General features: G+C 41.7%; 1 protein-coding gene across 1 annotated transcript in view; it reads left to right on the top strand.

Annotated features, from left to right (window-relative positions):
* JAZF1 (JAZF zinc finger 1) overlaps positions 1-23,966 on the top strand; it is a 138,765-nt gene that overhangs the window by 64,742 nt on the left and 50,057 nt on the right. Inside the window, exon 3 of the mRNA XM_012640674.1 lies at positions 20,757-20,953. Coding sequence (XP_012496128.1) covers positions 20,757-20,953 — 197 coding nt within the window. The remainder of the gene's footprint in view (positions 1-20,756; positions 20,954-23,966) is intronic.

Raw genomic sequence — 23,966 nt, 5'->3', positions numbered from 1 at the left:
ACTTAATGCCCCTTGGTGAAATGAAGCCCTTCTCTGAAATATGCAAGAAAATGTTTGACAAGAACTTGAAATGTCCCCAAAATATATATTGCTGAAAACTTTAATTACATTTGCAATACTTCTAGAAGTTAGTAATTCCCAGAAATGAATTTCAGGCTTTGCTAAATTATGTATGTTTTGGTCCTTAACATTACCTGAAGGGCCTATAATAGGGCTGAGATTGTCTACAAGTGAAAAAGAATTACGGTGGTTAAGCAAATATAGTAATACATGGGCAAATGAATAGTAAGAGTGTGTTGTATAAGGCAGCGGTCCCCAAACTTTTTGGCACCGGGGACCAGTTTCATGCAAGACAATTCTTCCACAGACCCGGGGGCAGCAAGGGCAGGCAGTGTGGCAGCAGAACTCAGGTGGTGATGCGCGTGGCCCTGTTTTCCTGACAGTCCATGGACTGGGAGTTGGGGACCACAGGTATAAGGTACAGTCAATCCCCGTTATTTGCAGAGTAGGTATTTGTGAATTTGCCTTCTCACTAAAATTTATTTGTAACCCCCAAATCAATACTTGTGTTGCTTTCAAAGTCATTTACTGACATGGGCAGGACAGCAAGAAATTTGAGTTGCCTGGTTGCATACTTTCCCATCTGAGGTCGCACAGGGCAATGCTCTGCCTTCTTTGCCTTCTTGTTTCAGGTCATCTACTATAAACATGTCCTTTTTGCAGTGTATTTAGTGCCATGTTTTTTGCATGTTGTGCTTTTTGTTGGTGATTTTGCTGTTTAAATTGCCCCAAGACAGTGCTGAAGTGCTGTTTAGTGTTCCTAAGTGCAAGAAGTCTTCAATGTGACTTATGGAGAAAATGTAAGTGTTAGATAAGCTTCCTCTAGGCATGGGTCATAGTACTGATGACCCTGAGTTCAGTGAGTCAGCAATATATATTAAATAAGGTGTCTTTAAACAGAAGCACACATAAAACAAGGTTATGTGTCAGTTGGTTGACAAAAATGTTGTGACCAGAGGCTCATGGGAACCTAACCTTGGATTTCCCCTAGGAGCAATGGTTCAGTGTTCACAGAAACTTACTACTGTGAACAACAAGAATCGACTATAATCCTCTTTGAAGGAGAAAAATAAAAAACATTCCACTGATGCCCTTTAAATCTAATGAGTTTTTTTTTTTTTCTTTCCTCTGAAACATCACTAAAATGTTGTGTTTGAGGCGTAGGCTGCAAACCATCCTTTAGGTATAACTAATATCCTTTTGGTATTTAATTATGAACTCCTTTTGGATAGAATCTAAGAATGACCAAACCTGTACTGATTCATCAGAGAATTCCAGTGCACACATATACACAGTTTAAATCCTTTTAAGGAATATGTTAGATACAATACCAGGGATAAGAGGTTTAAGGTCAATTAGTTCTAAATGTGAACTTAAAATTTCAGTTGAATAATCATTTTTCAGAATGAAATCTTCTCTTATAAGAACCCCAGTATTTACTACGTAGTATTTCACTGTTCGCTTGAATATGTCAATAAATCAGGTCCATCATGTTTCAAATTTAATAGCTGCCTTATTAACCAAAATTGAGTATTAATAATAAAGTCAACATATTTACTGCCCTTTTCAATGGGATGATTTTCATTATTCATTACTCAATTACTTTTGCAGTAAAAAGAAATGAGTGATGATTTGTTTTGGATGAGCATGTTATTAAATTAATGGCTTGTTTCAAATGTTTTAACCTAAATGTTGTAGTTGAAAAACATCCGTAAAACTTTGTGCTTCACCTTACCCAGGATAATAAACCTGTTCTAATCAGAACATTAAAACTTACTCCATTTTTAATTACTCTACAATAATATCATATTGTTATATGATACCTGGAACGTGAAATTTTTTAAGAAGTGTTTGTGATCAAATCATGCACCTCGATTAATTAGGCAATAACCCATAAACGATCTATTGTTACCAGGGGGTGAAGACTAGCTCGCTAGTTAATGACCCAAGCTGAAGTTAAGCTGAGCTAAGCTGAAAGAAGGCACTCGTTAACCGCAGGAAGGATGAATTTTGTGAATTATAATTACCATATTAAATGGAATTTGGAGGATTATTACAGCCCTCTTTTGAAACGTTGCATTATAAAGAATTTCTGCCTTCAGCAAGGCAGGAAGCTTGATATCCTCCCTGTTTATTTTATAATTACTCAATAAAATCTAGACGAAATTAGTTGTTACCAGTAATTAATGACCAGTTTAATAAAAAGGAGTCTAGCAGATGGTGATTATTTTTTTAATAGGGCCTGCTTGAAGGAGTCATCCTGATAGTAAACTCCTGGCAGTAATTGGCAGCTAAAATGGCTGGCGGCTGCCATCTTACTGGTTCCTGAGGCCGGGGCTAATCCTCACAGAAGGGCTAGGGCTCGTTCCTTGACCAGCTGAAATGCTTCAAGGAAAGTAAATGGTGCTCTGCTTACTGCCACAAATAAAATAAGTTCCACTGGCACACCGGGCGGGGGGGGGTGTTCCAAAAGACAGGAGCTCGAGGCTTGTCTGGGGACATTCAGAGGCCCCTTTTCTGCAGGCGTGCGGAGCGTGAGAGGGAATCAAGGATGAACAGAGCTCCTGGGAGACTCTGGCAGGACTGTGCGTGAAAAGGAAAGGTATCATCCTTGGTAAGAAGTGCTACATCCATATGGGAGACTGAGCAAGAATGGCAAGGTACATGTTAGCCACACGGCTCTCTCATCCTTAGCTAATGAGCAGGATTTTCCATTTTTATTGTATTTTTATTCGTTTATTTTTTGGAGACAGAGTCTCACTATGTTGCCCAGGTGGGCCTGGAATTCCTGGGCTCAGGGGATCCTCCTGTCTCGGCATCCCGAGTAGCTGGGACTACAGGCGCGCCACCACCACGCCCGGCTAGGATTTTCCATTTTCAGTTAGGGATGTAAGGGCTGCTTTCCCGGCAGTCCTGCTGAAGGTGTGGGAAAGTCAGAAATACAGTCTAGCAACAAAAGGTACGTGGAATTCATATAGACAGACATAAACATACAGGAGCTGGGGGTGACTTGCACACACAGTTCTTAATATCCAGGACTGAAGTACGGCCTCCTGGCCCCACTATACACAGTCGTCTTCTTTGAGCCTTGTCCGGTTCATAACATACTCCGCATAATCTGCTTCCGAGTGATTTTGCCCTCCTTCAGACTCCTGTTACCAGTCTGTTAGCACTTGGAGAGCGGAGACCCTGTCCCCCGCTATGTCCCCTCAGCCCCCATACAGCAAGTACCTCCATAAATACCTGTTAGATCGAATTATGGTACACATCAGGCCCGTGCCCAGTAGTATCTCAGTAGCTGCTGAAAATACTTAGTTGGACTTTGATTTGTGAGCTTTCGGAACTTTCAACCCACATAGCAGACACCTAACAGGAAGTTCCTACCCCCATTTTGTTTCAGCCCCATTCCTGCCCCTATGCTCTGTCCCCAGCTTTGTTTTGTCTGTCTTTTCCTGCTTCTCTTATCAGTCTGTTTTATTGTCTTTTATGTATCCTGGAGAGCCACCTTACACTCTTTCAGAACTGGTGGAAATAAAAGGATGAATAAATAAAACGCCCATTTTACAGGTTAAGAAAACTAAACCCTGAGATTAAAATTTTGATCCCAGGCATATAGCTAGTCCGTGGTAGAGCTGGACACAGGCCTTGCCTGCAGGTCCACCTTTGTTTCTCTGTACCCGAGCCCCCGCTCTGTAACAACCTCACGGAGAATGAATGAGAGAAATCAGGCTTCGATTATAGTAAGAGGAGGGTAGATCAGAAAATGGCCAAAGCATGTTTGTATAAGAGAAATGAGGCATCTGGAAGGGCTCCCACGGGTGGGCTGGAATTCCTCCTTTCGGAAATGTTTGTTAGGCGAGAGATGGAGGGGAAGAATGGACTTGAACGGAGCTCTGACCAGGTGTGAGGGAGAGCAAGTGGCTTCTGTCCTGAGTGCAGTGAGATGTCCACCCAGGTCTGCAGCGTCCCATCCTTCGGGGGTTGCCTGGGCCTGGCCCACAAGGCTCTATTCTCGTTCTGGACCCTCCAGACAAAGAGCAGAGATAAGCCAGGCCTTAGAGAAGACCTCCCTCCTCCTCACTGTCCTACTTATCCAAAAAACGTGGCCTTCTGTTTTTTAGATTTTTTGTTGTTTTTCCTTTTCTCAAAAACGTATTGCATGATTAGAAAAAGTCAATTTGATTACAAAAAAAATATTCGTATAAACTGTTCTGTAATGACCTCCCTTTGGTCCCATTAGGCCTGATGAGGAAGCAGATTCTAGAGGCCCTCAGGAGGTAAATTAACTCTTTCAAAGACACTGGGGTTCTATTGGGTGAATTACCCACTAAATGGCTCCCAGGTATCCTTGAAGATATACTGTCTCCTCACAAATTCCTCATGTTCTCCCAGGGAGTGATGCAGACTCAGAGAATGTGTGGTTAATTGCATAAAGGAGGCCAGAGCCGGCTGTGTAATTCAGCACCGCACAGTGATTGGAAACACTACCTGCAACCATTGCAAGTGAGGATGGGGGAAGGGGGAATGGGAGCTTAATTTTGCCATTCTCCAATCTTCCCCCAGTTTTAATAGGCAATGTTGGCATTCTGTTTGCACGCTTCACGCATTTTAATTCCCAGAATTCCTCTTTCCCAAATTCTGCATTGTGCATTTTAGGGCCACGTGCGCTGTAAATAGTCACCAAAGCCCTGTTGTATATTATATAGGGGGGAAAAGTTGGAAATGTCTTAATGGGCTTTTCAGAACTCTAAATTTCATGTTTTTTGTTTCAACTTTAACCTTAATCTTAGCAGCCCATTTAACACCTTGCTAATACCTTTCTCACTGCTCCCTCTTCCTTCCTCCCTCTCTGCATCACTCACCTCCATTTCCAGGGGTGGGTGAGAAATGTCCTTTTGAAGTCAGTGGGAGTTCCAGACTCCTGTCATTCCAGAGGACACAGCGTATGAAGGTAAACTGGCCCAAGATTATTCTCACCTTCTCCAGAGGGAAACAGTTTGGTCTCGAGCCTTACCAAAGTAAAATTCCGCTAGTGCAAAGGCATTGTGAGCAGACTTTCTACTCCCAATAAGGAAAAGGATTAGAGTTTTTCTCTGGGTGGCTTTGGTTACACAGTAAGAAGTACAGGATCGGATAGCATCACAAAGAATCCTCCAGGCAATTGAAAGGGAGGTGTAAGTAAAAATCATCGTAAAGTACGCTTCACAGCAGGGACCTATGTTAGAGTTTTATTTCAGCAAATTGTTGGGATCTCATTATTTGAGGGGGTCTGTGGACAGTTTGAAATTGGATTTCAGCTACTTCCTGGGTATTTATCAAAGCCACGTCATGCTGTGTCCCATATTAACATTTTTCTGCATCCAGTGCGCCCCGGTTATGAGCTAGAAGCCTTGGAAAGGGAGGACACATCTTTACACAAAACAGTCAAATAAATAAATATACTTTTCATCACCAAAGGCAGATCTTCAATCTTAAACAATGTTTGTTCCCCAAATGCTCATCTGAAAATATAAGAGGAGAAATAAAATACTAAGTCTGAAAAAAGTATAAGAACTCTATTCCTCAATACCTCCCCCTTCTACCCTCTAAAATGTAGGTGTTTCCCCAAGTTTTTTTCTTAACGCTTGCTTTTCTTTCCCTGCTCTCTTCCCTTGGTTTCTGCCTCTGGGTGGAAGAGTCCCAAATGTAGATTCTGACCTAGTTGTTTAAACCCCTCAGGTGTCCAACACAGTGTCGAACCCAGCTATTCAGACTGAACTCTTATCAGCTGGTACAGCACTGCCTACTTGGACTTTCTGTGATGATGGAGATGTTCTGTTTCTGTGTTCAATGTGGTAGCTGTCAGCCACATGTGGCTGTTTAAGATTAATTAAAATTAGAAATTCAATTCCTTAGTTGTACTAGCCACATTTCAAGTGTTCATAGCTTCACGTGGCCAATGGCTACAATCTGTAGCCTTTTTGTTGGTGTCTTTCCTATGGCATTATTTAGCTGTCGGTCCTTGGATAAGCTACCTAATGTCTCTGGGAGGTTCACTTTCCTCACCTATCAATGGGACTAATGATCTGTTGTGAGGATTAAATAAGCTAATAGTGACAAGGCACCTAGCATTGTACATTCTGAAAAGACTCTTTAAAAATCATAGATCTTTTCCCCTTATTCCTTCGTTAAATATTAACTTCCAAATATCCACTGAAGCTCATGTGAACATTCCAGAGCCATTTTAAAAACAGGTCAGTTTACACATTGCAGGGAACACCTAAGAAAACTATGGATTCAAGCTGTAGACCCTTTGGGTTTCGTTACTGGAAAAGTTCTCAGAGATTTTCTGCATCAGGGTTAATATAAGTGTTCTGCAGAATGTTAGAACAAGATTCTTATAGGTTGCAAGGAATTATTTTAGTTAGGGTATTTGTCTTGTTTCCCAGGGCATACTGACAGGAGGAAAATCCCTATGAGGCTAGCAGTTGTTGCAGTAATTATTGAGAAGTATCCCCATCTGAAAATGCCCATTGCTTCAGTAGACACTGTGGGTTGGGGAAGACAGCTTGGTTTGCATGCATGAACCTGATGAAAGAGGCTCCCTGGTCACCAGAAAGGGCCTGGGTGTTGGGTGCAGAGGTGACCAGGGCCTTTCTGGAAAGCAGGGCCTTCAGTCACTCAAGAAGCCCTCTGGTGTGGACCATTCCTGCGCACTCAACAAGCAATGTGTTGGGGTGGGGGCGGGGGGAGTTGCATGGTTTATATCCTGGCTGCAATCCATTAAAGCTTTAATTACACTAATTAGGGATTTGGGATAATCAAGTTGACTGGCCTGAAATGGGGGCCTGCACGCTCTGTGAAGAAAAGCCTTGCTAAATAAAACAGCAGGATAAACAGGATTGTGGGGCACAAGCATCTCTGGGAAGCAGCTGAGGTCGAGGATTAGCGCACGCCTTTGGCATGCAAATGAAGGCTGCTCTTGTAAATCAGCAAAAGGGCTGGAGGCCCCTCCAGGAAACACTTCATTTGCGATTAAGTAAGGTGACATTCTTGAACAATTTAAACACACGGAGACCCTGAATTTTTTTTTCCCAAATAACCCACAAATCTGTGGGGGCTGTGGATGGAGTGGAGCATGTAGGGGAAAGGTGGCCAGGAGATCTCGTAAAATACAAACTCATTTCAAAGCATTACTGAACAGTGGTTTTGTGTCAATCTTTTCTCCCCCTAACTTAAAGGACACCAGAAATACCGCGATGATATGCAAAGCAGCACACCATTTGACATTATAATAGGGTCCTCATACCAGAAAGAATTGGGAACCATTGGCCTCATACCTTCCAAATTAATAACCTTTCAGTGTCAGTCAACAGGATATACTCTGTATAACAGTGCTCAAACTTTGCAAGCATTGTAATTCAGCTGCGTATGTGTGAATGTTATGTGTGTGTTCCTGCAGTTATGCCTGCGGTCCCCAACCGCTAGTCAGGCCTGTTAGGAACCGGGCAGCACGGCAAGCCGAGCAAAGCTTCATCTGTATTTACAGCCGCTCCCCATCACTCACATCACCACGTAAGCTCCAGCTCCTGTCAGATCAGTAGCAGCCTTAGATTCTCATAGGAACATGAACCCTACTGTAAACTGCGCATTCGAGGGATCTAGGCTGCGTGCTCCTTATGAAAATCTAATGCCTGATGATCTGAGGTGGAGCTGAAGCAGTGTCATTAGTGCTGGGGAGCAGCCACAAATACAGGTTAGCATTAGCAGAGAGTTTTGGCTGCACAATAAATGTAATGCGCTTGAATCATCCCAGAACTATCCCCACCCGTGCCCCCAGTCCGTATAAAAATCGTCTTCGGTAAAACTGGTCCCTGGTGCCAAAAATGTTGGGGACCCTGTGTTGTGCTACTGACCATCTTATTCAGTGTCAGATCTATGTTAGGTATTTCCCAGGGACTATGTTGGAAAAATTTCCTTTCTTCACCCTTTGTTCTCTTTTCCTTCCCCTTTCTTCCATTTTTTTTTTGATCCTTGTATATTTTTCAAGTGATTATACGAACACAGGATGAAAAATACATGAATTATCAATAACCATAGCCTAAAAAGGGAAGAGGAAAGGAGAAAGTTTAAACAAGATGACAAAATGCTGATAATGTGGCAGTTCATCATATTAATCTAATTTTGTGCATTTTTGAAATTGTCTCTAATAAAAAGTTTAAATTATGACCATCATCAACACCGCTCATCCTCTCCATAACCAACATTTACAAACAGTTTACAAACTCATTAAAGTTAACTCTTAGGCAGCATCTGTAGTCCCAGCTACTGGGGAGTCTGAGGTAGGAGGGTGGTTGAAGCCAGCAGTTCAACAGTTCATGGCTATGATGCACTATGATCACACCTGTGAATAGTAACTGCACTACAGCCTGGGCAACATAGCAAGACCCTGTCTCTAAAAAAAAAAAAAAAAGATTATTCAAGTGTGTTCTTAACTGACTAACCAAATATCTGAACTTGTTTATAAGATACCAGCCTCCTGGAAAACAGGGAAAACCAAACTCTTGTCAAAAGACAAAATTACAAATTTAGTTTAAATGTCTTAACTGGCTTTTGTTTTCAATTCAAGAATCAGGCAATGTCTCATTTTATAAAATATTATAGAATGTGTGTTCCAGTGAGCTGAGTGGATGAGGTTGGCTTTAGAGGCAGAAACAGCTAAAGAAAGCAGAAACGGAGCGAAAAGTGGATTGTTTCAAAGTTACTTTATCTAGATTTTTGGTAGGAAGTGAGGCAGAGAGCTAGTACAGGGAGATTGTACCCCTGCTGTCCACTTAGGGCTCCTCGGGCTGAGAAAGAACTCTTAGAGAGAACAGGTAGGCCACAGGTGTTTTAATTAGACAAAACAAAAGGGGCAGTTGTGTTGTGAGTCTTCTCTTCAAAGGGGGCAATTATGTGCTGCGAGTTTATTTCTCTTACTTTCTCTTACTTTATTTTCCTCCAGTAGGTAGGTTACTAGTAAGGCCACCTTTCACTGTGCCCCCTCTGAAGGGTTGCTGTGAATCTCCTGTTTTTTGGAAGACTGACCTGTTTCAAAGTTCAGTTTCATTATGTGGCACCTAGCATGAGTGACTCCATTCTGGTTTGGTTTGGTCTGGTCTGTTGGGGCCTTGTGCAGGAGCTCAGTCCAAAACAAAGACATTCCGTGAATTTTATTTAACACTCTTTAGCCCAGAAATAGTTTAACTGAACTTTTGTGACACAGGGGAAAAAAATCGGCACTCTTCCCTGTCCCCCGCCCCTTCACCCCATCCCACCCTCCCCGCCCGTGAACTGGAGGTCTGTAAGTGTGAGATGCCCATGTGCTTGTGCTTTGCCAGAGGACAATCCCATGTATAGAACTGACTTTGCCCTTAAAGTGGTTTCACTGCTTAATCCGTTTAAGAAAAGATACCGTAACTCCACTCTATTCCTAAACAATGCTAATCTACTGACTGCTGGTCAGTATATTGAGTCACATATACACAAAAATAAATTTGAGCAGTTGGCTTATAATTGCATTCATGAATAGATGCTATTATCCAAATATGTCTTTAATATCCTTGCTTCACCTTGGGGACAGCTCTTATTTAGACATACGCAGCTTTCTATCTCAGATACTATGTTTACAATCTGCCATCTTTGAGAAGAGGTAAGGTATGTACCAAATGAAGTGTGCCTGTGCCAAGCTATGTGTGGAAATATCAGTGGATATAAGGGGAAATGTGTAACCCCAAGATGGCACAAACGTTCAGCTTATGTGTCACCATTGGTTTATAGTGGCTGCTTAGGGCATGGTGCTGAGGAAGATTCTAAGGCTGAATCCAAAAACAGCACAGGCAAGAGTGCTGTGATCTATTAGCCATGCCTCACTTGGGCAGAATGCATCATAAATGGCATCAGAGCCGCTGTGTGTGCCATCCCTGGCATAGACAAACCCTCCCTAGTTGAGACCTCCCTTACACTGAGAACCTCTACCATCTCATTTGCTTCCCCTCCCCTTTCTCAACCCAGTGTTTCATTAACCAGAGACCTCCAGTGCACCCCACCCCTGGTGCTATATTCGCTGGGGGTCTCTTGTTCTTAGCTGAGTGTCGACTGTCACCGCTTCTGCTTTGTCAGAAGAGTTCATGTAAGAGTAAGGTCATGTGACATCAGAGAAGCGCTTTTCTTTGGAAACAGAGCCTTTTGATCCCAGACTTAGATACCTGTCTAAGCCCATCTGTATACTGCATAGGTTCCCCTCAGAAATGCCCTCTTCTGTAGGAATTATCCTGTCAGATGGCTGTCAAGTTTATAAGGAATTTCTCCTAAGTCCTGAGTGAAGCTCAGGAGCATGGGGCCGACACTCACAGAAATATTGAGACTCTGTGTGGCTTCCTAACGTCTCTTGAGTATTACATCGGGCCTAGGCTGCTCATGCGTTTGTCTAATGAGATTTTGACAAGAACCCCCATGAGGTAGGTGTTAGGATTACCTCTGTTTTATGATTAGGATGCCAAGACCAGACAGGGCAGATAATTTGCCCAACCTCTTGAACACCCAGTAAATCAGATTAGGAGTTTGCCTCCAGAACCTAGATTTTTCAACCACAAGGCTGTGTTCCCAGCCATATACTAGAACTGAAATTGCAAGAGACCCTAAATCCATGTTTTTTTCCTCAATTTTTAACTTCTTCCAGTTTGTGGGGGAGAGTTATGCATCATCTCATTAGCAGCTTACGCTGAAACCTCAATAACTCATTTAATTTACTTTCAGAGTAGGCAAAACAAGAAAACTCAAAAGCTATTTGTAGTTTTATACCACAACCTCATAAAATTCAACTTCTTTGTTTTGTTCATTGGTCTTTACATGAATGTCAAATTAACAATGAAAACCATGTGTAAGAAATAGCCACAGCATTCACAATTCAGGGAAGGTAGAAACAGAATGGAAAGGACGATAGACAGTTGCCAAGAGAAGAATATTCCAGTTGGCCTCCAAACCAAAGACTTGTGGTATAGTAGTTTTTGTGTTTTTTATTTTTGGCACTGATGATGAAAAAGACCATGGTTTACTTTATTCAAGCTAAAGTAAATGCAAATTAATTGCTTCACTGATAATTTATGCTGACCTGTGGCTTAAAAGAGTGGTTGCTGGACCCCTGATACAGAGCTTTCATTAAGGTAGATTGAGTATATTATTACATAGTTGTGAAGAAAATACCCAATGTTTATTGGGAACATACAAAGAAACTGTATTCAGGAATGAAGAGTTGTTATTTTGATTACTTGGTTTTGGTGCATGGATTTCATTTGAATGCTAAAATTCAGGAAAAGATATTATTGTTTTTTATTTTTTTTTTAAAAAAGTGGTTCCTAAGTGCTATCCACAGAACAGCTGCTAGTCTTTGAACACTGCTGTTCGTGAGGATGTTTCCACTGGTCCGTAGTGTCTGAGTTGCCTGGGGCATGTAGGGCCAAGGAGTTGGGGTATCTAGCACCCCACTGCCCCTCTGGGTTTCTGGCCATAGGAAGACACTCAGCTCTTGCTCACCTTTCTCCCAGCTCTAGAAAAGGAGAAGCTACTGGATACGGGTGCTCTTGTATTTGCCCTTTTTCAGCTTGCCCAGCGTATTTCAAGCAATTCTGCCCGACCTGTGGACCACATGGCCTCTCCAGAGTTGTATAATAACAACCAAACCGTATCACACATCTCGGAGCTTGGATTCTTTTCAGTTTTTTCCAAGAATAATTATAAATAATATTATAAACAATATGTTACAGTGTACACATACAATTATAAAATGATGAAATTTTGCATTGTAGCTTTTCTGTATCAAAAAAATTTTAAGTACATTTTTTTCTATGTTCTGTTATCATAATCTTACAGAGCCTTTCTCAAAGTATTGTTTTATTCCAGGATTATATGCAACATTATATATTTTATGTGAAAATGACTTTTTAATGAGAGGCTGGTGATGGTAAATGTTAGTTAGATAAGGTAAATGTAGCAGTATAAATATTGGTGACCCAATGTTATTAAATAAGTATCTAAAAAATTTGTAGAATATTCAAGCTATAGTGTACCACAGAGAATATGAGTTAACTGTAGCCAGTTCTTTCTTTAAAAAGAAAAACAAATTCGGAAATAAAATATGATTGTCAAGACAGTAGATGAAGAATAGATCCTCTTTTATCTTGCCTTTTTATCCTTACTCTCCCTTTTCTCCTCTCCCTGTCCCCAAAAAGGTGAACATTTATAAGCAAAATTAGCTACAGGGTCTAATGTGAAATTGACTTGTTCTCATGTTCATTTATTTTATGCAAATTAGAATTCTTCAAACACCAGAAACTATATCCTCCCATATATGTCAGGTATAAACTTAGTAAAGAAAAGCAAAGAGAACAAAAATATTGTCTCTTTTAATGCAGCAAGTCTGTGAGCTTAGGTTCGGTACCCAAGAACAGAATCAGATTCATTGGCCGGGTACTTCACAAATTATGCGCACAACCAATGTGAGTGTTGGGTGAAAATCACAAAAAAATTCCTCAGAAGTGAAGTGCCAAACTGATCTGATCAGATGGAGTGGGTTTTTCCAGTTGCTGCTTTTAGTTTTATTATTTTACATTAAAATTTTAATAGCAGCATGTTAAAAGGGGCTCAGAGTTTTGGTGATACTGCAAAAAGTTTTATGAAGCTTCAAAATCCACCCCATGGGCCTCAGATTGTGAAGTCAAAAATAGCTCTGGGATGAGAAGTGAAATATATAATTATTTGAAACATTGCTAGAAACGTTCTGAAATTAATGTTATTTGTGGATCCAAATTTTCTTTTCTCTACTGAAAAGAACGTTTGTTAAGTTCCCAGATCACAGAAAAGGCCATTCTATTCATGAAGAGGCACTGACAGTGATTACTGTACTCGCTTCCAGATCCTGTTTCACTGGCCAGCTGTTTTAACCAAATACTCCTTCAGCTTCACTGTGGATTTAAGTTGCTGCTAAAATGAGAAGGCCCACCCCATGAATTTATTAGCAGATGTGCCTTCCGAAAGCCATCGTTACACTGAGACAGAATGGCCAGATCCTTTGACATGTGGGCCACACAGGATCACATGCTGAAACATGCCCATTATTCCCATTGTTGTTTCCCACGGCTGCAGTTCGAACATGCCACACGCTGTTGTGCTTGCTTACTGGCTGGCTGTCCATCCTTGTCCTGGATTGTACACAGTAGTAGCCCGAGAAAAGAAAAATCTGTAATCTCCAGGTTGGACTCTCCCCTGGAGGGTTAGATGGTCATGTCAGAAATCCCATCATCTGGACAGATGAATCACCAGCTTTGGGAGTACTTGGAATCTCAGTACCTGCTTGCCAGCTCCCTGCAGCTTTTCTCAAAGGCTTTCTGGGTTTCACACATTTGTTTTTTACTGAAAAATGGCAGTGCCCAAAGGGCCAGTGAAAAGGCAGAACAAAGCTTTTGGACTTCAGATGAAGCATGTTTGGTTGTGGTGCTTTCTACAGAGGCTCTGCTGGCCAACTGCCTCAGAGCTTATGTGACGTTACGACGCTCCCAAGCGGACAGCACTTCCTATCTAAATGAATAGAAAGACGTCTGTCTGACAGCTGGCTGCCTGGAGGGTCTCCTGTTGCCTGTCCTGATAAAAGGACCCTCTACAATTTGCTGCTTCTCCAGAAGTCAAGAAAACGGTGTATGGGTTTATAGATGGCCCCCAGCACATCGTGTCTAAGGAGAGGACCCTTCTTTTTGTATTCTAGGTGCCATGATTCCCTTCTTGAATTTGCCTGTGATTGCAGCAGGTTAATAAATGCCTGCAGAATCAGCAAAGGTGGCTCTTTGCTGTCACAATCAGCAGAACTCAGAATGGCAGTACTTAATGTTCATGACCTTAACTCAGAAGCAACCAAATTGCTGGTGTAGATGTCAGAACGACATCTACACCAGCAATTTGGTTAAGATTTTCAGTATGAGTGAAAATCTGTTATGAACATCTGTTCATAACATCTGTTATGAACCAGGAACCCGATGCTTGTCAACCGTAAAGTGTCAGGCCCTGTTCTAAGTGCTTTATGTATATTAATTCATTTAATTCTCACAACAACCTTATGAGTTGTAGGCCGTTACTGTCACCATTTACTGTTGACAAAATTGAGGCACAGAGAGGTTAGGTAACTTGCGCAAGGTCACACAGCTAGAGAGTGTAGATCAGGGATCTAGATAGTCTATCTCCAAAGCCCATCCTCTTAATGGCTATACTATTATTTTCAAACTCCAGGCCAGGACCTGTTAGTGGGTCAAGAAATCAATGTGGTGGTCATGACCAGCATATTTTGTTAAAATAGAAAAGTATCAGAGTATATTACGTATAGTAAAGATTGTTTCATGAAATTTTTGTTTCAGATGTTTACATAAAATTTTCTTATCCTTGAGTCTAGGTATGTTTCATAATTCATAATTTTTTAGGTTTCATAAAGGTAGTACAGTGCAAAAATATATATTACATAATACTTCCAGCAGGGTCTAGGCCAGCCCCATGTAAAAAAGCACATTAATGTTTATACAGTAAAGCATATGAATATTTACACTAAATAAAGTGTGTAAGTAGTCTTTTAGCAGTTCAGGTTAGGGTTTATCTTCCAATGAGTTTTGGTGCCAAACTTATAAAAAAAAAAATATTTCTGGTTTTCAAAGCTTTGGAGATTTCAAAATTTCAGGTTGCAAACCTATTTATACTTACGAATGTACTGGGTCACAATATGAAATACATTTCTTATAATGGGTTGAAGTCAAAACAAAGTTTGGAAAATACTGCACAATGCTATTTGTGGACTCATTCACTATTAGAGCTGGGCAGGACCCCAGCAGTCATATAGCCCATATATCCATAAAACCTAAGTTCCTCAGTTTTAACAAGTAGAAAATCCAGTACCACAAAGGAGAATGCTGTGACTTCTGGACGTCACCAGTTTCTTTGCCCCAGAACAAGCCTGTGACAACGCACAGCTCAGACCTGTGGACCACATGGCCTCTCCAGAGTTGTATAATAACAACCAAACCGTATCACACATCTCGGAGCTTGGATTCTTTTCAGTTTTTTCCAAGAGAGACTAAGGTTTCGCGTGGTTGCTTCTATTTCTGAGTGTTCCAGTGCTGGTGATAGCCAAGTGACTTTTCCACAGCAGGACACTTAGACTCAGGTGATTTGGCCGTAGAGGTGGCATTTGGAGTCTCTGCCCAGGTTCAGCAAACACTGTACGTTTCCTGAGTTTGTGGTTGAAACTAGTCTCCCTGGACCAACAGTTGACATTTTCCCCCTGTGGTGTTATATTCATGTTTCCACATTTAACATGTCAGACTGAATGGACATTGTGGTCTACGGATTTAAAAGATTTATAATGGAGTCTTGAAAATTTACTTAAGGAATATGTACTTCCCCTAGCAATAACAAATATTACTACAAATGACCATATTAAATTAAAGTAACTTAGGCATTTCTGATTTGTAGGAAAGTTGAAATTAATCTTATGGCAGTTCCCGTTCCAAAATGAAAACATTGCTTTGCCTGACCGCAGATTTCCAGGCTGTTAGTCAACAGTGAGTGAAGGAAGTCTCAAGTGACTTTTTTTTCTTCAAGAAATATTCAGTTTTCTCCATGTGTAGAAAAATAATGTCAGAAGGAAAAACCCTGAAAAATCAACTGTAGCTTTATCTGGGTAATATTTCTCTGAGGAAAAAAAGTTTTTACACAGGAAACATCAAAAGTTCTGGTCATTTTTTTTTGTAAGTTGAATAGTGGGTACATGGATTGCCATTTTATTCTTTAAACTGTGCATGTACATATATATACTCATTTGTATATATATTGCACAATTTTTAAAAAATGGTTTTAAACATAAGTCACAAATCCATAAAAATTTTTCTGTGTTGTTTAATGAGATATATTACTTACAATTTTTTTTTTTTTAGGTTTAAATTTGTAGGTCTTTTTTTTTTTCTTTTATTTCAGCATATTATGGGGGTACAGATGTTTAGGTTACGTGTGTTGCCCTTGGTTCCCCCCCCCCAAGTCCGTGTTTCAAATATGTCCATCCTTCGGGTAGTGCACATTGCACTCCTTGTGTATACAAATACCCGTCCCCTTATTACTTACAATTTTACCCCTCCCCCCTTATTACTTACAATTTTAAAGAGGAAAAAAAGGCTTTCTTATCCATTCTTCATTCCTTCCCTGACGAATTCCTTTAGTTAGGAGGCAAGGAGCCTGACTCAAATGCTTTTTTCTCCCCCACATTAAAAAAGTAGTAATAACTATAAGGTGTTCAGCAACTGATTTTTGGGGGCGTGGGGGAAGCCCAATTCATGGTATTTACCAATTTCCTTGGTGTAAATATTCCCACCATGGCCACTTCCAAGTTACCAACATGTCACTGAACACAGGGTAGTCACATACTCTGTGTCATAAAGAAGGTAGTTACACAATAATCTTACCAAACAGAATTAATGTAAATAATCTCAAGAATGTAGATAATAGTAAAGAGCAGTAAAATAATTAAATGATGAACTTTGAGTTAAATACCTTTGTTTTAATATAGTGCTTCATTTAGTTATAAGTTTACATAATTTAATTTTTAAAAATGGCTGTGTTTAACAACAGGCTCACAAAATCCCTGAAAATTTAATGGTCAGCTCTCACAAGCAGTACAAGCAGGCTCTAGCACATTGCAGCTGCCAGATCAGAGCAGTTACCATTGCAAAACAGAGAGAATTTGGGGAGGCAGGCAAGGCAGCCTTCCCCAGATCGCAAATCCAGGGACCCCTAGGAGCCCAGCAGCCCCACACAGCAGGACCTGGCTGACATTTAGAGGATGAGCCCTGTGGATAGCATGTAAACGACCAGAGGGATTCGTCACCTTGAACAGGTGACGCAATCTCAGTTGGCAGCTATTGTGAAAAATGAGGGGGTTGGACTGGGTGATCTGACTTAACCAAGGTGTCTCTCTGCTCTGACCCCCCACAATGGTGTGACTACTGAGGACTTCAGAAAAGATCACCGATGGTGTCAAAACCCATCAAGGAAAACTCAGACCACAGAGTGAGTGACGCAACTCCCTAAACCTAAACCTCCCCCTCAGTCATGGCAATACACGGGGAACATTTCCAGCCCTGACAATGGAAAGATCTGGGCTATGGGCCTTCAAGGGTGTGTCAAAGTGTAGCTGTCCTGGAGATGGAAAATGATTCTGTCTGGTTTTCTGGTCAGAGCCTGTTACTCGAGTCTTCAGCCTTTGGCTAGAATCACAGCCTTTGCTGTGCCTCATCGGCCTGTCTAGAAACCTGTCTTCCCAGATGATTCTTTGCCGTTGGGAATTTGCCCACCTTTTGACCAACAGCTATATTGACGGAATGTTGTTTAAAAACCTTAGAGTTTAGTAAGTCTCAAAAAATGTGTTAAGCCATGGTTAATAAGGAAAAGGAAAAGAACAGCAGTGCAGAGGAGACACTGGCCTGTGTGTGTGTGTGTGTGTGTGTGTGTGTTGTCACCAGGAATAAATTGTGCAGCTATGTACCTTGGTATGGCAAGGTTTCCATGATTTATGGGTTGTGTGTCCAAGTTCACAACCACCAATCCAAAAGAGGAGGGAAGGCTGAGGGTTGGCCGCAGCGCTTTATGAGTGTGTTTCGTGTTTAACGCTTTTAACAGGGGTGCCTCCTTCTCACTTCTAGAAAGCACTTAGAAAATACAAGCCAAAAATAGATTGCCACATGGGTTGCTGACCAAACCCATGTGGGGGTGAGAAGAGGGGTGTGTGTGTGTGTTGTTATGGTTGTTTGTGGTTGTTTTATATCCAGAGCTGTAGGATGATATTTGTCTTACAATAAGAAACAGGAGTTATCGATACATTTTAACCACAGAGAAGGTGCGCGTGGTCGTGCGCGTGCTTTCTCTCTCTCTCTGTCTCTCTCTCTTCTACAAGAGGCACATACCAGGTGCTTTGAGAGCCATGGACATGCAGTGCATCCCCAAGAAACTTGCAGTTGAGTCTTACAGTAGACAAAATATAGAGACATAACTACATTTTAATGCTTTATATAATAATAACAACAGCTTCTGCATTTTGAGGCTCTTGCTGTATTTCAGGCAAGTTACCTCATTGAGTCCTCACAACAATCCTCTGCAGAAGGCGCTATTGTTGCCCTGTCCACCAGCAGGTCCTCTTCTTAGGCTGTGAACACTCAGGCTCACAAGATGACCAGGGGCTACACAGGACGTTGGGTCCATTCAGAAGGATAGAGGACAGAGAGCCACAGCTTGCCAGCAGGGCAGCATCGGCTGCCACCTTTTGCAGGAGTGCTTGTAGCGGTGCGCACGGCAGTCCGTGCAGAGGCAGAGAGGCAGGGGTGGAAGCTGTCCTGGCATAGCAGGCCTCAAACTCCACAGGAGTCAAGGCTCTTGTAACACTCCACAGGCGTAGCTCCCTCGTTCCCCACCAGGGGCGTGCCCAGGTGTAAGATCACCATGCTCGGGAAGCCCACGTCTGGATGCCTGGCCTCATAGTAGATCCCATCCATGCGATTCACCAGTCAGGGGTCATTCTTATCATAGAAATAGTGTTGCCTAGTAATATAGTTGAAATACCATTTTAGCAGGTTACCACATTTAACCAGAGATCAGATTCTCACGCAGAAAGGTAAAACATGTATGTTACTTACAATTATTGTTCCCATTTTTCAGAGAATAAAACTGAGGTTTAGAGAGATTATCAACGTGCCTCAGATGTCATAATAAGTAACCCAACAAGGATTGGAACCCTGGCTGGCTCCAAATATAATGCAGGATGTAATGTTTTTTCTACACTGTAGCATATCTGTGTTTATTTTACTATTTGGAAAACTAGCTTGAATTAACTACATTGAGAACAATTGGTCTTCCTGGAAGGAGCAGCATGTTTGTCCCGTGGTCTCGCCCCCTCCCTGGCACACCACATACCCGGACTTGAGAAGCTCAGCACTGTGCTAGTGAGCAGTTCTATTATTACTTAGGATGATAAAAGAAAGTACTAGTTCTTTGCTTTTCTTTGTGAGTCTTTATTTTTAGTATAGGTTTACGAGGAGGGAAAAAAGAAATCCTAAGGGTGGTAGAACCAATTTTGCATCTGAAAATAAATGAGAGTCCCTGGCTACCAGGTGCAAATAATTCTCTTTTGCATTGATGTTCCTTCTTTTTAAATCATCACCATCCTGTAGGACAGAACCTAAGAGCTCAGGGCAAAGCATGTAACTTTATTACTGTTCAGTTCAACATATAAAATCCAGTTTATATATCTGGATTGTATTGCAGGAGCCATTCAAGAAATGTGCCATCCATGTTCCAAGTATAAAAGTAGAAATTTTAAGACACCATAACAATATTACTGTTGTTTCATTGGGTGTTTAATCGACTCTAAGCTTTCACTAGGCATTAGAACTATCTGTTCACTTCTAAAACTTCATCGTGGAGTGAAGAAAAATACTAAGGAATTTTTTAGGCAGAATGTGAAATGGATTGGGTAAACACCATGTTTAAATGCAATGGAATGAGTTTGTGATGAATCGTATTGAAATAGTCAAAACACAATTGACGGGGGAGGGGTAGAACCTAGGCAGTGGGCACAGGTGTTTGTTTTATTACCTAAACGCTTTCATACGCTCTATTCACTATGCTTTTCATTGCAATTTTCAAAAATGCAGCCAAGAAAGTCTGCCTGCCAATAATATGAAAAGATGTATGCTCTTTAGGTAAGAGATACCATTTCATAGATTGTTTTGAATCTCATATTACGTGAATTTATGAAATGTTAGATTATACAGTGAGAAAAGAACAAAGTTTGAATATTACTGACATAAGAGAACTGTTGGAAGAATAACTTTGAAGTTTCCAAAGTGAAACTATCAGGAAAAGTCGCCTTTCCTTTTATGAGTAATAAAATCAGAACATAAACAGATCTTTAGTGGTGATCTCCCTCCTTGTACTGCTCTTTTCCCCTCTTCTCGAGGCTGCTCGGGCAGATTTATGTAGCATCCCGTGCATGTTTACTGAGGTGGGCTTGGCAGTGTGCTAGGAACGGTCGTAGGGACTAGAGTCCTTGCCTTCATGGCGAGGGAGGCAAGACCTCGAGTAACCAAGAAAATGTTTAAACCTAAAAAACAATATGAAAATCTAGAGTAATAAAAAAAAAATCAAGAGTCTTCATGAGGTCTTAACATAGCAGTTAAGTGGTATGAACAATAAATTCTACCAACCCGCAGGTGAAGGATGCGCTGTCTACTTGGGAGTAGCTGGGGAACTTTGAGGATGGGTGGGCTTCCCAGGGGTGGAAAGAAAGTGACCTTCCAAGAGAGGAAATCTTGTAACTGAAAGCATTATGGTAGGTACAGATAGATTCTGTGCATGTAAGTTTCCTGGCAAGAAGGATTTCCATAGGCAAACCTGACTTTGAAGAGCCTTAAAAATTACAAGCTAGAAGATTATTTCCATTATTTAGGAAAAAGGAAGCTGTTGTGAGTTTTCGAGATTGGGACTGACCTGTGATCAAGCTCCTTTGCCAGGGTCAAGTGACTGTCAGACTCAGGTTAACTGTCTCAAGTCCTCATGCTCTATAAATGGCCCAGGTCACTTACCTTCCATTGTTGTTTCAGATTCATGACAGATGCTGCCCGCCGAGAGCAGGAGTCCCTGAAGAAGAAGATTCAGCCAAAGCTCTCGCTGACGCTGTCCAGCTCAGTGTCTCGAGGGAATGTGTCCACTCCACCACGCCACAGCAGTGGAAGCCTTACTCCTCCTGTGACCCCACCCATCACCCCCTCCTCTTCTTTCCGCAGCAGCACGCCAACAGGTGAGTGGCTCGGCCCTGCCACCTTGAGAAGGAGAAAGAGGGGAGAGAGAGAAACAGAGGGTGCGCACGCAAGTGACACACTGGGGACAGGAGGGGACCAGGGACCAAGGATGACTCAGACACACCACTTCTTGACCTTTTACTGGTCTTTGTAGAGCATATTGATTCATTCATCTACTTGTTTTTGAAGAAATATTTCTAGGTTATTGTTAATATGTATGTGATAATAGTTTTACAGATTTTTCGTCAGTATTTTTTCCATTTTTACTGTGCATACACTTATACACAACATATTTTCAAAATGGCCTTTACAATATATAGTTTTATCGCCTAGTTTACAGCTAAATACATTGTGAACATTTTCTCTTTTCTTCTATGACAGTTAAAGTAATTCCATAGTTTGGAGAAAATTTATTAAGCAATCTTGTTGGGGAAATTTAGATATGCCTTTTTCCTAAGGTGACTTCGTTCTTTTACAGTGCTTTAAGGTAAAAGAGGAGTCCTTGCCTCATACAGCTTTCTGTAGATGATAGAAACTTGCCCTTCACTTGCTTCTGTACACCTGCCTGATCATCAGTCAAGTAATCCATGTTGCTTCTTCCAATCCATCTTCCCCACGCACTTCCTCCTTCCCACCTGGTCTCCCTGCCACGTGCAGACTTCCTTCGCTCCAGCTCTCCCGGCTCCTTCCCTCAGAGGGGTTCTTTCCTTTTAAAGACACAGTCTTACTTGATTTTGATCAGTCCTACTCAAAACTTTATTCTCATTTCCAGATTAGGATCAGCCTTTAATAATCTGAAGATCAAATTCCGTTGTTTAGAAGAAAGTATTAATAAGAAGAGTGGATGGAGTCGTGTGTATCAACACACATAGGACTTAGGCACAACGTAGATATGGCTAATTTTTTTTTTTTTTCTAAACAGTTTTGGCGGGCAGGGCAGAGGTAAGAAGTAATTGGTACTTTAAGGAAGTGTTAGGGAGCATTAAGGAAACATATTCATTATTTTAAGGCAACTGACAAACGATCATCTTTCAGTTAAATGGACATGGGAGCAGCAGCCTTTGCTGGTCCTGACATTTGTATGATATCTAATGTATTTCCAGAAAAAGGCAAATGTCAATGAATAGTAACTTTGTGTAGAAAGGCAGATGCCAGCTCACATAAGCATACAGATGGTGCTGCTGCTGGAGTCCTGAAAGCCGCGAGCTGTTCATCCTTCACGTGGGCACCGCTGCCAGGTTAAGCTCCTGAGGAAGGTGGCATTTACACATGGTAGCATTTACACGTGGAACACTTCGTGGGCAGCCAGGTGTCGTAGGCACAGACCCACAGCTTTCTTTGCACACTTCAGTTGCCTCTATAGGAGGCAGCAGCCATAAAAGGACCCCAGCATGCAGGTTCTGTTTAGTTCCTTACTGTCCATATTCCCATGGGTGGCAAAATTTGGAAATATGGAGGATGAATTGCAGGCTCCTCCTGGGACCAAATGCTGTCATCTCTGAAGTCCAGGTCTCCCTGAGATGGACGTGTAAGTTTATGGTGGCCCAACCTGGCAAGTAAACCCAGTTCAAATGCTTCGGAAATGGCCATGATCAAAATCACCCTGAAAGAGAAATGCTCCATCTTCCTGCAGCCCACAGCTCTGAACAATTTAGGGGGGGAAATGTTAGTATGGCTTAGTTCAGAGTCATTACCAAAATACACAAAGGAAAACAACATTTTTAGAGTGAAAATGGCAGTTTAAAAAGGAAAATAGCCCAGATGAGAAATGTGTTTTCTCCAGAAGGTCTTAGTTCAGAAGCCAAGCTTTCCTGTTTTATAGATATTTTTAAAATCCTTTACCATTTATTATACACAGATGAAGTGATAGGATGTCTTGGGTTTGCTTCAGTCAGGTGAGGAGTAGGTGAAACAAGATTGCCATATGTGGATTATTATTGAAGCTGAGTGATGGGTACATAGAGGTTTATTATACCATTCTCCCTATTTTTGCTTATTTTCCATAATAAAACAATTAAAAACAAAACCACATTTTGAATACCTCCTGTTGCCAGACTCTGCACTGCAGTAGTGAGCAGAGGGAGGCCCCCTCCCTGGCCTCAAGGATCTTATGCCTGTTGGAGGATGGTGGCATTCAAGGGGGCCGGCAAGAATACTCGTCTTCCTCTCCCAAAGGTGGAAAATGATTAAGAAATAAAACGGGAGTCAGGGGAGAAGATCTCACAGTTTCAGTTCTATGACTGCATGAAGCTAAACTGCAGAATGAGTCTTGTATCTGTAACAGTTGGGCTTCTTAGTATGGCTTCCCTGACTTCAGCATGTTTCCCCAAAGTGCCCTTCTCCAGAGTTCACCCTGGGCCCTGAGCTGAGCACGCTCAGCCCCTTCTCCCCATTTATGGTCCATTGCGTCATGGACCCTCCATGGTAGGAGTGCGGACAGACAGTAGAAGAGGTTGGAAAGGTCCTTCTTCTTTTTCCTGTCTGAGAAACGGGGAATGTATCTCCCTTCCCCCAGTACGAGTATAGATACTCTTTAATCAAATAAATACACAAATAAATATAACACTGTAATAAGGACTGGTGCTGTATGGAAGAGTCTCTGATATGAGAGCATCCAGGGAAAGGATTTGCTTGCTTTTTTGACCCAATCAGAAAAGGATTCCCTTCAAAGATAGTAGGAGTCCAGTAAGTAAAGAGGGGAAGAGGGAACAACGTCCCAAGGGGAACATTTTGCAAAGGCTCTGTGGCAGGGCAAAGCCAGGCAGGCTCTGGTACTGGAAGCAGGCCAAGTGGCCAGGGGGTGTGGAAGATGAGGCTGAGGAGGTAGCAGGGACTAGGGCATTGTGGGTCTTATTAAAGCTTTTGGTCAGGTCTAATGACAAAGAGAAGCCATTTCTAGTCACACCATCCTCTCCTTAGCATCACTCCCTTGACCGTGAGTAAAACTGTTTGTTTTCTCTTACAGTTTATATATTTCCCTTTCATCCATTTCCATCATGCAAGGCAGCTATA

Source organism: Propithecus coquereli, unplaced genomic scaffold (genome assembly GCF_000956105.1).
Source record: "Propithecus coquereli isolate 6110/MARCELLA unplaced genomic scaffold, Pcoq_1.0 Scaffold156, whole genome shotgun sequence".
Taxonomy (NCBI): Eukaryota; Metazoa; Chordata; class Mammalia; order Primates; family Indriidae; genus Propithecus; species Propithecus coquereli.
This window is presented reverse-complemented; position numbering and strand designations above follow the sequence as displayed.